The sequence below is a fragment of the Juglans regia genome, chromosome 15 (assembly GCF_001411555.2).
Source record: "Juglans regia cultivar Chandler chromosome 15, Walnut 2.0, whole genome shotgun sequence".
Lineage (NCBI taxonomy): Eukaryota > Viridiplantae > Streptophyta > Magnoliopsida > Fagales > Juglandaceae > Juglans > Juglans regia.
Genome location: NC_049915.1, coordinates 19,517,499 through 19,531,493, shown reverse-complemented (window position 1 = coordinate 19,531,493; position 13,995 = coordinate 19,517,499). Strand labels below are relative to the sequence as shown.

The 13,995-nt window shown below is 37.8% G+C and overlaps 2 protein-coding genes across 2 annotated transcripts; one reads left to right on the top strand and one right to left on the bottom strand.

The window, feature by feature from the left end:
* The first annotated feature begins 66 nt into the window (after positions 1-66).
* LOC108985373 lies at positions 67-4,992 on the top strand. Its single transcript, XM_035686078.1, has 4 exons — positions 67-331; positions 421-492; positions 4,273-4,469; positions 4,563-4,992. Exons 3-4 carry the CDS (start codon positions 4,320-4,322, stop codon positions 4,842-4,844), a joined length of 432 nt encoding a protein of 143 aa, XP_035541971.1. The 5' UTR covers positions 67-331; positions 421-492; positions 4,273-4,319; the 3' UTR covers positions 4,845-4,992.
* A 2,184-nt stretch (positions 4,993-7,176) lies between these two features.
* LOC108985372 (protein FAR1-RELATED SEQUENCE 5-like) lies at positions 7,177-11,393 on the bottom strand. Its single transcript, XM_018957652.2, has 9 exons — positions 11,337-11,393; positions 11,155-11,247; positions 10,975-11,064; positions 10,473-10,580; positions 10,283-10,385; positions 8,092-10,196; positions 7,860-7,997; positions 7,381-7,423; positions 7,177-7,292 (listed from the first exon to the last, which is right to left on the bottom strand). Exons 1-9 carry the CDS (start codon positions 11,391-11,393, stop codon positions 7,177-7,179), a joined length of 2,853 nt encoding a protein of 950 aa, XP_018813197.2.
* Between the last annotated feature and the right edge of the window lie 2,602 nt (positions 11,394-13,995).

Genomic DNA, 13,995 nt, shown 5'->3' with positions numbered 1-13,995 from the left:
CGACGCCCTAACCCCAAAATCTCCCGAACCCTATGAAATCCCCAAAATCCCGAACCCTAGAAAGAATGCATCGAGCCTCAGACCTCTCACCCTCGTTCTCCCTCAGACATCTCGAACCTCATACTCTTCTCTCTCACGCCTTCTTTCTCACCCCGACGCCCTAACCCCAAAATCCCGAACCCTAGAAAATTTCTACGAGCCTCAGACCTCTCACCCTCGTTCTCCCTCAGACATCTCGAACCTCATACCCTTTCTCTCTCCCCCCTTCAGCCCCAAGCAGCTGAAGACCCATCTCCCTCACCCCCTTCAGTAGAAGAAATCTTCGTCGAAGGTATTTTTTTTGACCCAATTCATTTTAAATGTCTACCTTTGTGTCAATGCTGCGTCTGTCTCTCTCAGAGTTTCTGCATTCTTTGTTAGGTACACGCGGACCGATTCAGCTGAAGACCCATCTCCCTCAGCCCCTTAAGTTTGAAGAAATCTCCGTGAAAGGTAATTTTTTTTTGCAATTCGTTTGAAATGTCTACCTTTGTTCGCTCAGAATTGCTGCATTTTTTTATGGAGACACACTTTAATGGGACTCTGAATTGTCGCACATGTTTACACATTAAATTCTGGATTTTTTTTATGCTCTGCGTCTGAATTAAAATGTTAATGGCCATGTATAATTTCTATGGTACAATGCACAAAAGCAAAAGCCGATGACTGAAAAATTTTTTGGACTCCAAATAAAAAACCCTTTAGAAATTAGGAAACATCCATTGTAAATTACATTTTGTTTTTGTAAAAGCTCTCTGTTATGAACTATGTTAAATGTTGAATGTAAAATAATATATAAGCATACAGTTAGCAACAATTTGCCAAAATAGTTTATGCCAGAGAAGCTAATGTGCTTGATAGTGGCTAACTTGGCATGTTAGATTTTAAAACAACATAAATCATGGCTGTCACAGAGAATTGATATTCTCCTTAGATGGAGCACTAATAATGACGTGCTCAGATTTTCGAAATGGTTCTTCTTTCTAAATTGGCATCTTAGACACTTCTTCACATTAAGTATAAGCTGTTTGGATTTATATGCCTTGTCAACATCTCTTCAACACATGCTTGTACAGGAGCAATGTTATAGTGCCCGTTTTGAAATATGTATAATTCCATATAGGTTTTTCTTTGTTCTTTTCATTCTTCTTGATGCATGAACAACATAGTAGATCAAGGGGAGTGTTAGAATACCCAATTTGTATGGGGGTGCTCTGCGTCTCAATTGTGTTAGCATTTGAAACTTCAAAGTAGATGAGGAACTTGAATATGTGAGCTAAAATAGATGTGAGTTGGTCATTGCTAGGATTTTTAAATTAGAAACTTTATTAGAATAAGAAATTGACTAACCTTCCCTTTTCTTTACCACAATAATTGAAGTGAAGAACTTGAACAACAATCCTAAGCCAGAAAGTGATCAATAAGGGAGCTTGTGCTTTGCTTTGCTTTGTAGAATCTCGGTTGTAGGCTCTCATTCCGAATTGTTCATGCATAACAACTTGCTGTGAATTCCCAAGGGGTTTTTTTTTTTTTTGTTTTTACAAAAGTTGGGTGCACATGGAAAGTGAAGTGAAGTGAAGTGAACAAATTGTCCATCACCACTTGGGACCACTCTCATTATCATTAACAATGCCATAAAACTTGCATATCATGAATAGCAGCAGCAAGATGTTCCATTATATGAAGTTCGGGCATCCGTTTCTTCAAAATGCTTTTTATCTTCAAATTTAGATAATTTTATAAATAACTGACATCGGCTTCTTCAAACCCATTTCATATTAAATTTGATCTACAGTAATTTTATCTTTCTTTTCAAAGATGAAAAGAACTGTTCCAAATCTAAATGAATTGTTTATTGTTTTCGGCTCCTCTCCCGCAATTTCTTTCTTTCTTCTTCTTCCCTCTTTGTCTCCCGCGCCTCTTCTTTCTTCTCTTCTTCCCTCTGTCTCTCACGTCTCTGCCTTCTTCTTCCCTCAGATCCTGAAATCGGCTGCTCTCCTCCGCTACGCAGTCCCAACTCCATCGTCAGATTGGCCAGAAGCTGCCCACTCCTCGGCGTCGAATCGTGCCTCTGGTTGTGGTAGGTACACCACCGCATATCCATATATTTCCTCATCAAACTTGTTCTGGGTATTTGTACACCGCATGAAAAGAACATTGTGTGTATTTGTTCTGGGTATTTTTTGCTTCAATGGTTTACACGCTTCTGGGTATTAGGTATTCGTTGCTTAGTCTCTTTGGTTTACACGGTTTAGATTGTGTGTTGATTTGAAATTAACTCAATTGAAATACATTGGTTCAATTGAGTTCGAGCTTGGTAAAATAAATAAATAAATGACTCAGATTCTAGCTCTTAAACAGTATAGTTGAGTCGAGTTCGAGCACCTATGCTTAAATTCCAACTTGTTTACAACTCGGTGCACCTGTTCCATGAGCTCATCCAACACAACAAACTCTAAGACATTCAAAGTCCATCCCAGTCAATCCAATATTATATTTCTACCATCCATCTACGTCCTGGGAAGGAATAACAGCTTTAAGATATTTAAAATAGTGTTTCAGTGGGCTGAGATGGGGCTGGCTATCATGCTTGTTACACTAGATAGTTTTCCTTTGATCTTTGTGTGCTTTGGAAAGCCTTTTCTCTGAGAATTGGAAGAAATAGCAAAGTTTTCTGGCTTCACTATTATAGAGCTGTTAAATTGCATTTGCATATGGAAGTCTATAAAGAAGTATCATATCTGATAAATACATCACAACCAGCCTTATAGGAACCATCACACACATTTGCTGCTATTAGAATGACAGTCTCTTGCAGATGGAATCGTAAACCCTCTTCTAGCATACTTTTAGCAGCAGCATTCTCCTTGGATGTTTTGGCTTCTGGTGCCTATGTTGATGATTTTACATAAGTTTGAATATAGGCTGATTTACCTTTGTTGATGGTTTGAATATACGTTCTGGTTGGAGAGGATGGTTTGAATATAGGCTTATTTGAATATAGGCTTATTTGAATATAGACTGGTTTGAATATAGGCTTATTTGAATATACGTTCTGGTTTGATATTGAGTACCTTAGCACAATCGAAACCATGACTGTCTCTTGTGTTTTCAATCTGTTTTGTGTTTTCAGTGATAGCATCCATGTCTGTTTTGTGTTTTCAGTGATCACAGTAATTATAAATATCAAATGAGTTCTGTTATCAAGAACAAAAATACAGTTCTGTTATGCACGTTATCTTTTGGAATTCCTTTACCTGTATCATCCACCTCAAATACAAAGTCCATAGTATTTGGATCATGTTGGGCTGTATCCACCACTTCAAAGTCATTATATGCTTGACTGCTCTTGTATAAAAAGCAAGGCAAGCAGTTCTGTTTAGAAGCATTGATTGAATTCTGCAAACCGGGTTTCCTAACCCAAGCTCGAATGGTTACATGCCCCTCAGAAGTAAATTTAACTGCATTGCTTAGTAAATTACACAGTATCTGAGTTGGTCTTTAGATGGTGAACTTTTTTCTGGAAAGGAAGGCATGGGGTGTGGAAACCATTTTGCTAATACCAGTTTAGAGTCTGGTATGGTCATGTTGATATATTGCGTGACAACAGAAATAAGTTGGTCTTCCATCAAACAGTTTAGAGTCTGAGTTGGTCTTGCGTGATGTGAGTATCACAAAACTGTTATGGTCATGTTGAAGCTTCCAGAGATGAAGCTGTTGGCTCCCAGGCGACTTTTGGAGACAAAAATACCAAAAAATTAAAATTTACTCTAACAACAGAAATAGAAGAAAAAAAGAATAAAAATTATAGGAGGTCTACTTCATTAAAGTGTAAAAAGGTCTACTTCGCATGGCTGGGGATACATTAACTAAAAAATGTTTAATGGCAAAGATCAGAAACTGCACTCATGACTCTCAATAACCTAAGAAATTCTAACTTTGAATACCTCTTCAATTTCTGGCTTTCTGTCTTTTTAATAAACAAGAGTCATGCATCTTGTTAGCTTTTAGATAGATTTATACTTGGTTGGTTAAAAAATCAATTAATGTCAAACAATAGATGCACAATAGATGCAGACAGAAACATAGAATCTTGTTAGCATATTAACATGCATCTTAACTGCTTTTAGATAGGATTATACTTGGTTTGAAAAAAATAATAATGTCCAACATTAGAAGCACCTAGATTTGTTGTTAGCATTCCCCTATAATGTCTGCACTTTGTTATCTCAGTGTTGCACTTAAAAGTAGTCATCTCTCTTTCATCACGTAGACCGACTATGGCATCGAGTCAAGCGTCATCATGTGTAGTTAATGATATTGAAATGGAATCACCGAGTTGTTGGTGTGGTTTGAAAGCGCCATTAAAGATCTCCCACACCCACAAAAATCCTGGAAGGAAATTTTATGCTTGTCCGACTTATGGAACGGTAAATAATTTGCCTCTTTTTTGTATTGCAGTTGAATGCATGTACCAAAATTCTCTCTTGTAATTAAATATGAAATTCTTGAATTATACACAGGGAGAAACAAGATGCCAATTCTTCATTTGGGTAGATATACTTCAATCAGTAATATCTGAGAAGTACCTGACAGGAGAGAATGAAATTCGGAAGAGGGAGGATGCTTTGTTGTTGCGTGAGTATGAAGCTCAAAAAAAAGAGGACAAACTATTAGAGAGAGAGAAAACGCTGCAGAAGCAAGATGACGACCTTCATAAAATGATAGTAGAGAATAGGGTTGTACGTATTTTGTTGTGTCTCTATTGGATTGTATCAGTTGTAATTGTTTTTGGTTGGTTCTGAATGTAGATGCCGAGTGGTTAGAAATGAAAAAAGACTGATGGAATCCTAACATGTATGATATATTATCTATGAATATAATTATGACAGCTTATATGTATATGAAGTTCACTTTGTTTTGCGTGTAGTTGGCATAGCCATTTTTTTCTTATGTAGTTGGTACAGAGCATAATTCTTTGTTCAACTGAAGCACATGAGTATTAAAGCTACGGTTGGCATAGAATCATGAGTATTTGCTGCGGGTAAGATGTATGGAAAACCGAAGCACATTACGCCTTTGCTGGTACCCACGAACCTGCCTTCAAGTTAAGGCATACGGTTTGGTGAATATAGGTCCAGACATACTTTCAAATCAGGCCAACACTAATAAGTTAATAATAAAGTAAACTTTGAGTGAATTGTAAAATAAAATCCACCCATTTCTTCTGCTTCCTTCTTTGGTTGCTAACGATACACCCACAAAAGGTAATGGTCTGGGACATCCTTGAAAGTGTAAACAAAGTGCTGTAAACAGCTATTCATCATCATCACGACCTGTCTTAAATGAAGCTTTTGGTGGATAAGCTTCAAACTATAGAGTTAATACATTAATACATTGACTTTTTTTTTTCTTCCTATAAAATGATTAACATCACGAAACTGGCTACCCGTAAATCATCTGAAGCTATGGCCAAACCACATCCTAAAGCCATGAAGGCAGATTCAACTAAAAACTCATCTCATCAGAAAGCTACGGCCAAACCACAAAGCCAGATTTTAGTAAAAGAATTTAGTGAAAAACATATAATAAAATATCTACATTAATCATACCAATCATGCTGTGTTTGGTAATGTTTAGGGAAAAACATTATATGCCACACACACAAACAGATGAGTTTATTCAAGTAAACATAAATGGCCCCAGATCCTAACACAAACATCAGCTATTATTCAATTAAACACAAACTATTGTAAAACTGGTTCCAGTTGCTTCAAAATATAAAAGCAACCATTAAAATGAAATAGTCAATGTACCATCACAACCCATGTCCATAGAGGTTCAAGCACTCAGGATTGACGCAAGAAAATTACTCAATATGTTTGTACAAGAGTTTGTTACAAAGAAGGCAAAACCAGCTCCAGACTCTACTCCATCAGTATAGTCTCATTTCATTGCCCGGGATCATGCATGTAATACTTCATTCAGCACTCTACCAAATAAACATCTCCATGGTTGTACAAGAGTTTGGGAGGAATTGCCCGGGATCATGAGACGAAGACTGTAATCCTCTTATACATTGAGTCTCCAAGCCCTGTTCATTATAATTTAATCAGTCCAAGTTGTGAATTACAATAGGCTGTATGACTAACATGATCCTTTTATATAGTGACATCCAAATGATTTATAAAAACACTTACCAACAGCAGATTTATCTTAGTAATAGAAATAAAAAGGCTATCTTTTTCAGCTAATTAACCGTTTCAATTTCCAATATTGCCTCCACTTAATTTGCAAGATGTCCCAGAGAATTTAAACTTCCAGAAGACAGACTTACATATACACAACCGTTTCAATTTCTCCATGCAGTATTACATCCAAAAATCCACAAACTTCAAGTTAATATCCAAAAAAACAATGAATAAAAGCACTTACCAGCGTGAGTATGAGCCCGGGCCAAAGCATGCTCCTTCGGTACAACCTTAGGAAGATCCATTTCTTTTATGCATATGAGCTACACACCTATAGAGCAATAACCATTGCCTCCCATTGAACAAGTGCTGGAAGGGAAGCATAAAGACCACTTCTACTTTTCTTTGAAATAAGCAATGAAGGTTCAGAAACTACAGACTTTGACCAAGCCCACATGCTCTTTCTCATTTTCCATATGTCTCATTTCAACTCCAGAAACAACTCCTGCATCTATTAGGATGCATTTCTCACCCAACTTTAGGATTTCAGAATGTCCTTCACATCTATGGCCCCAAACTATTGTAAAAATCATAACTTGAATAAAAAAAAGAGTGGCTGACTCATTAAAAAAAATGTCTTCGAAAACATCATGAGTGCATCCATACCTTCTCAGAATTTGCTAGGGCCTCGTATGCTTTGGTCTCACACTTCCAGTATACTCAAGCATGTAAGTCCAAATCTTCTGATGTGGCATCTGGACCACTTTAAACACTCCAGAAAAATTTTACTTCGCATATGAGACATCATTTACTTCTGATGTGGCATCTTGACCAAAATGAAAATAGTTAAAAAACTACAAAGAACAAGATACACAGCCTAAGTAACAAATAAAACATAAAAGCATTAAACGAAACAAGGTGGCATGGTTTAGGGAACTTACTTTTATCAGTCCTGAAACTTGAACTCCTTCCACGTCATAATGTGATAGAAACATAAGTGTTTCTCCTGAACTCTAGAAACATAGATTTGGGTGTCAGCAATATTGTATAAACTTTGAGAGCCTAACAAAAACAATATTGTGTCAGCAATGTTATTGTCTGAATTAGTTAAAACTCATACCAAATAATTTGCAACATGTCTCACACTTACCAACAGCAGAAAAAGCTAGTAACAAGTGCTGTAAACAGCTACCCTGCAATGTAGCTGGAAATAGTAAAATACAGAATCTCTTATGAACTGCCACCATATTCGCTTTCAAACAAAATGCCCAAAACTCTATCTTCCACCATACTTCCCAAAAGACTGAGATCTCCAAAATATATATACGCATTCAGCAGGCCAATGCTCATGGCAAAATCCATCCATAGCAAACTAGAGAACTCAGGATGCTTCCACCATATTCACTATCAGCCAAAATGCCCATATTTCCCAAAAGACTGAGATCTCCAAAACACATATACACAATTAGCAGGCCAATGCTAATCAAAAAAAGAGGACAGTATGTACGCTATGTTCCATGGGGCAAGCTTGGCGTAGCCTGAAAAATATTAAAAATATCAAAATATTTTCTCAGAATTTGCTTAAAAACAGAAAAATATATATGCCAAGAGGTAGGAATAACCTCACACCTCGTCATCGGCCAGAGGCCTTACTTGTGTTAGAGTACTACATTGCGTTGGGATAACAACCTCGTCAACGGTAGCACCAACTTCTGACACCGGCAGGTCGATATTAGTGGAGTCTTCGTCAAATAGATTCCTGTATGTCTAAATTGGAAAATAAAAATTTACATCTATTAGGAACAACATATGTAACTCTTCCACCAGAATTCTATACAACTGACGATGCAAAATGTAATACCTGTGTCTTCTTTCTCTTCCTTGTAGCCTTCTCAACCATTGGGACCTTTCTTCTCGTTGGCGGTCTCCCTTTCCTCCGAACAACGTTCGGGCTTAATATTTTCTTATCCTTATCGGCAACCACGTTCTCTTTTAACTTTGCTGAACCGGACTCAGGCTCTAATCCTACACACTTATGCTCAAACTCATCCAACATATGGAAGAATGCATTCACATGGTCCTCATTTCGAGATACACGCGTCGCAAATCTTAGACATCTTTTAACGACAAGCTCATACCGTCGTGCATCCGCATTGACCCGTAAATCATCATAGCTACTCTTAACAAGTGTGTATCTTCTCTTTAAGTCTTTCCTCCATCTATCCAACACATATTTATCTGGCAACACATGAATGTACTTCATTTGACATACTTTCAATCCATGCCTACAGAGAATCCCCCTCATCTCAAACAGGGCACACGTGCATTTAACTTCGCATTCGTCTTCATTGAAGTACACTATGTACTTCACAATTTTGGACTGTCCAACAGGTGTAGAGATTTCTTCGAAAACATCAAAGGTGGAAATGCACCCTTCAGTGCCCACAAGTGTAGGGTTACATAAAAGCATCCCCCAAACCTCCGCTTGGACTTCTTTAAATTTTGCATTTGTGTACATTGATTGAAACTGGCTCTCAATTTTGAATAGGGATACACATGGGACGGTTTGGTTACAGGACTGAAAATCAGATGTCGTCTCTGCCTCCACCTTCTTCCTCAAAGCATTGTCGAATTGATCGACAAATTCTTTCAATGTCGTACCGGAATGCACATATCCATCAAAGAAGGCGTTCATACTTTCAGACCGTTGGGTAGTGCTCATACCAGCCGAGAATACACCTTTCAAGTAAACTGGTACCCAAAAGGACCTCTCGGTGTACAACCCCTGCAACCATGCATTATCAATAAGATCATACTTATGAATTAACTGCACCCACTTCTCCTCAAATTGTTCGCAAGTTTGTGTATCATAGACTGCACTCTGAATTGCAGTCTTCAAGCCTGCGTTATATGCCGAGTGGGATCCCAATTTCTCAGGCAGTTTCCGCATTATATGCCAGAGACAATATCTATGTCTTGCATTCGGGAATACAATTTGAATGGCATTCTTCATTGCCCTGCCTTGGTCTGTTATGATGGCTGCGGGTGCCCTGCCATTCATGCATTCTAACCATGCTTCAAACAACCACACGAAGGTGCTTGTGTCCTCGCTTGAAATCAAGCCTGCCCCCAAGAGTATGGACTGCCCATGATGGTTTACTCCAACAAAAGGAGCAAAGGGCATCCCGTACCTATTTGTTAGGTACGTTGTATCGAACGTGATAACGTCTCCAAAGTACTCATATGCCGCCCGACTTCGTGCATCAGCCCAAAACACATTCCTAATTCTAGATTCATCATCCACATCCATGACGGAGACGAAGTCATCATTAATTTTCCTCATTCTCTTAAAGTAGTCGTTTAGTGCTTCACCGCCTCCTTTACCCATTCTCAAATATCTAGCTTTGTCAATAAAATTTCTACAATCTTTTTCTTGAAAAGCTAAGTTCTCAAACCCCCCCGCATCAGTCACAAGTGCTTGAAAATTTTTATTCATCCGAATACCCGCTCTATCATTCAAATCGAGCATTCTCTGACTATATTCATCCAAACATTTGTGTGATCTAAAAAATCTAGATTTCTGTGGGCTAACGGTACTGTGATTATGAACCAGATCAACACTGGTCAACACCCATACCCCATTCACAAAGCGAGCATTTATCTTTGCCTTACAATCAGTTTTGGTCGTTGCTCGTGGCTTTGCTAAATTACTGTGGCTAGGATAGTACCTGCCGCCACGTGCACAACCAATGGTCACATACTTCGCATCCCCATCCAGATCTCTCTTCGTCCTTTTTATGATAACACCAAAACCCTCTTGTTTGGCGTATCGTTTGTAATAGTCTAAAACCTCTTTATCAGTAGAAAATTGCATACCAGATGTTGGAGGCTCGACTCTGTTATCATCATCTAATACTTCATTCATCCCCTCTGCATCTGGCTCTATATTTATGTCGGATGAAGTTTCTGACAATGAAGATTGCATGGTTAGGAACATTATCAAATGATTATATATACTAGCTTTGTTAACTCATATGGTTAAAAAAGTGTACCTCCTAAATTCTTTTCACCTACGGAATTGGATGGCATAGTTGATGACTCACTTGCGCAATGTGAGTAGGGGATATTTGGCACACATGGTGACTTCGCCGAATGCTGCATTTTTTCAGAATGCACGTTGATTCAGTAAGGAAAATACGGAGGTAGAAGAAAAAATCATAAAAAGAGAGTCAATTGAACTACCTGAGTTGTATTTTCACCTCGTATCAACTCATCCGGATTAGTCGAGGAAGGGGATGGCATGTTTGTTCCAAAAGGTGGATGTGGCAGATACGGTGGCTGTGGCAGATGCTGCAAAAAAACCATTTTCTTAGAATGACTCAAACCCACGCACAACCCTAAAATCAATATAATAAAATAACTTTACCTGGCTACCCCAAGCATATGGATATGGATGTGGATATGAATATGTTTCTGACAAGAGGGATTGCATGGTTAGGAACATTGCTATTTTTAACATATATATACAATGGAGGTTAAACCATATGGATAAAAGTGTACCTCCTAAAAACTTTTCACCTGCAGCATTGGATGGCGTAGTTGATGACTCACTTGCGCAATATGGGTAGGGCATAGTTGGCCCACATGGTGGCATCGCCGAATGCTGCATTTTTAACTATGCATGTTATTCAAGAAAATACGAAGGTAGAAGAAAAAATCATAAAAAGAGACTCAAATGAACTACCTGGGTTCTATCTTCACCTCTATTCAACTCCCTCAGATTACTCTCCACTGGGGATGTCATGTTTGGTCCAAAGGGTGGCCGTGGCAGTTGCTGCAAAAATTCCACTTCGTTAGAATGACTCAAACCAACACAACAAAAAAAAAAACAAAACAAAAATGTAATATACTAAAATAACTTTACCTGGCTACCCCAAGCATATGGATATGGATGTGGATATGTATTTGGAGGCATCATATATGGCAGGTTATATGGATTTACAGCTCCATAATATCCCTATAATATACAAATAAATCATGGATTAACTATTCTCCACCAAAATATCTGAAGCTACGATATTTTCAAATAACCAATGTGTATCATACCTGGGTGAGTCCAATCGATGTAGAAGGCCTGGTTGGTCCATCTTCCTTTTCGCCCATCACACTATTACTCAATAACTATTGAGTGTTACAAAATGTGTATTACCATAAGCAATCCCTCAACCTACATAAAGCACAAAGTATAGTTTATATACACAAAAGAAGAAGGAAATATCCCATATATCTAACAACTATGCATTGAATAATTAATCCTCATAATTAATTAGGGAGACATATAATTAGAAGTTAAGAGCAGGAAAAACCTGCATAAAAAGTCACTAAAAGTATTCCCATTCAAGAAGAAAGAGGCCACTTGTAAATGCGAGCAACAAGCCAGTTCATATTTTAATTTCATTCAGATGCAAAGTGATGTAAGACAACTATTTTTTAACCACATCCTAAAATTTTCAATTTGAACCTCGCTAGATGGATCAAATTGTCAAGATGTATCTGTTAAATCTTTATAGGAATATTTTTCTCAAAATTTCTAATACATCATCCATAATCACCCACTTTAAGTTACAAAATCTCACACATACGCATTGTTTGAATACTAAAAATTTCTCAAAACATTTGTAAATAGTAATGAATAGCTTGTAGATAGTAGTAAAATAATTTAAAAATATGATAATGTTGCTATGCCACCAAGCTTTTATCATTGGGCGTGCCCACTAGTTCAATCAACATTTTTTTTCAAACATTATTTTACTATATAAATCCAACCAGGCCAATGGCTATAGCCATGGACAAATCAGACATGAATCTCTTAATGACCATAAGAAACAAAAGATCAGACCATAAAAGTCAAGATTTCACACACTTATCACTTGAAATGACCCCTGAAATGACCCCACAGATTGAAGAGATAGAGAGGTGGGCATTGAAAAAGATCATGAGAGAATAAAAGCCATATAATTTCCTTCCTTTTTTTTTCTTCTGCTTTTTTGCAGCTTCATTCATGAAATTTACTGATTCACATCACCTCACAACCATCATGAGCAGCTTTTAGCACATGAAGAAGTCTTTACAGACTTCAAACCAAGTTACAGGAGATCAAGAAGATAAACCCCCAAAAAAAAAAAACAAACTTAATAGAGAGATCATGATCATCATTTTTCTTAGTGGCTGATCACTAACTGTAGTACTACCTATATTAATATTATATATTAGTACTGCTTTTTTCTGCCCCTATTTCCTTATCTTGGAAATACTAAAACAATAATTATATATGGCCAGCCATACCATTAATTGAAATTAGTCGTGTTGATCTGCCAGTCGGGTCTCCCTAAAGTGAACTCCAAGCTAGGATTCTTGAGGTGATCAAAACTTGATCTTGTGGAGTTTCTTGATTGGGCAAAATGATGATCACTTACCTGCAGCCAGGAGTTTAGAGACTTATATCAGTTAATTGTAGGTCACAAAAGTACTCCAAAAAGCAACCATTTGTTAAAAAGAATATATATATATATAGTACTAAAACAGAACCAGATTTGTATAAAACGATCATGGGAGATTTTATGCATAATTCATCAAAGTGGAGTTATCTTATATCATTTAAAAGTTCTAAACCAAACTATAATTATATAAAACAAAAGGCAGCTTGAGTGTATGGTAAGACATGATGCATTAAAGATCATGATCATCATGTATACATGATTCATGGCCGACATGTATGTATTGTTTGAGGGTGCTTGGGCATGCATGCAGATGATAGTTTATAATATATAAGCATGCACATGATTCCTTGCAGGCTAGGGAATATATATAAATTAATTGCCTAATTTTAAAAGTATCATTAAATATGATCTAGCATTAATTAGGTCGCTAGCTAGCTACCTCAAATTGGTCTCCAGATATTCTTAGTTGAGATGGCAGCATTTCTGGTCTTATTGTATCCAGATTCCTCGAACTGGCTTGCACCCATGACCCTCCACTGCAACAATTTCGTAAGAAAATTAATTAATATTCTTCAATGATTTTGTCCAAAAACTCCGACAGAGCATCACTCTTTACACTAATCCTTCCATTAAAATTAATCTTTCTTTTAGCAAGCCCGGACATTGCAAAGTACAATCTCGTTCTGGTTTCAAATGTTATCAACAACCAAAAAATCAGTGGTATACGTAGAACATCAACAACCAAAAAATCCCACAAAACACAGATCAAACAAGCATAAAATCACAGATCTATAAACGCATAAACACACAAAATGCCCTACTGCTATAAATGGGAGATGAAACCAAAACAGAAAAATAAATACCCTTTAATTTATTTCTTACCCTTGTACGACGTACGGTGGCTCTCGGCAGCTACAATACAGCACCCAGCGGAGGAGAGAAGCCGTGCGGCAGTGGTGAAGCTGGAGAAACCGTGCGGAGGTTGCGTGAACAGTGGGGACTCTTTTTTACACGGTGCCGGAGTAATGGAGCCACAAACTTCCGGAGTAATGTAGCCACACGGAGTGGGGAGAGGCTGAGGGGCGAACGAGCTGCTGGGGGAGTGGAGGGGATGAGAGAAAACGGGGGAACCAGGGGACGAGAGACGAGAGAATGTGGGGGAAACAGGGGAGCAAACGCTGAGAAATTGAAAACGCGTGTTATGTTAACCCAAAAAAAAAAAGAAAAAGGCCACGTCGGATGGAGTGGGGAGGTTGCGTGAACAG

What these genes read in the sequence shown, in the direction of transcription:
- LOC108985373 (XM_035686078.1), top strand. Translation starts at nt 4,320, where the DNA reads ATGGCATCGAGTCAAGCGTCATCATGTGTAGTTAATGATATTGAAATG. An exon ending in CTTGTCCGACTTATGGAACG is followed by an intron (nt 4,470 to 4,562) that starts GTAAATAATTTG and finishes AATTATACACAG; the next exon opens with GGAGAAACAAGATGCCAATT.
- LOC108985372 (XM_018957652.2), bottom strand. Translation starts at nt 11,393, where the DNA reads ATGGGCGAAAAGGAAGATGGACCAACCAGGCCTTCTACATCGATTGGA. An exon ending in AGGTGAAAAGAATTTAGGAG is followed by an intron (nt 10,197 to 10,282) that starts GTACACTTTTTT and finishes CTTCATTGTCAG; the next exon opens with AAACTTCATCCGACATAAAT. An exon ending in ACTAGCTTTTTCTGCTGTTG is followed by an intron (nt 7,293 to 7,380) that starts GTAAGTGTGAGA and finishes TGTTTTTGTTAG; the next exon opens with GCTCTCAAAGTTTATACAAT.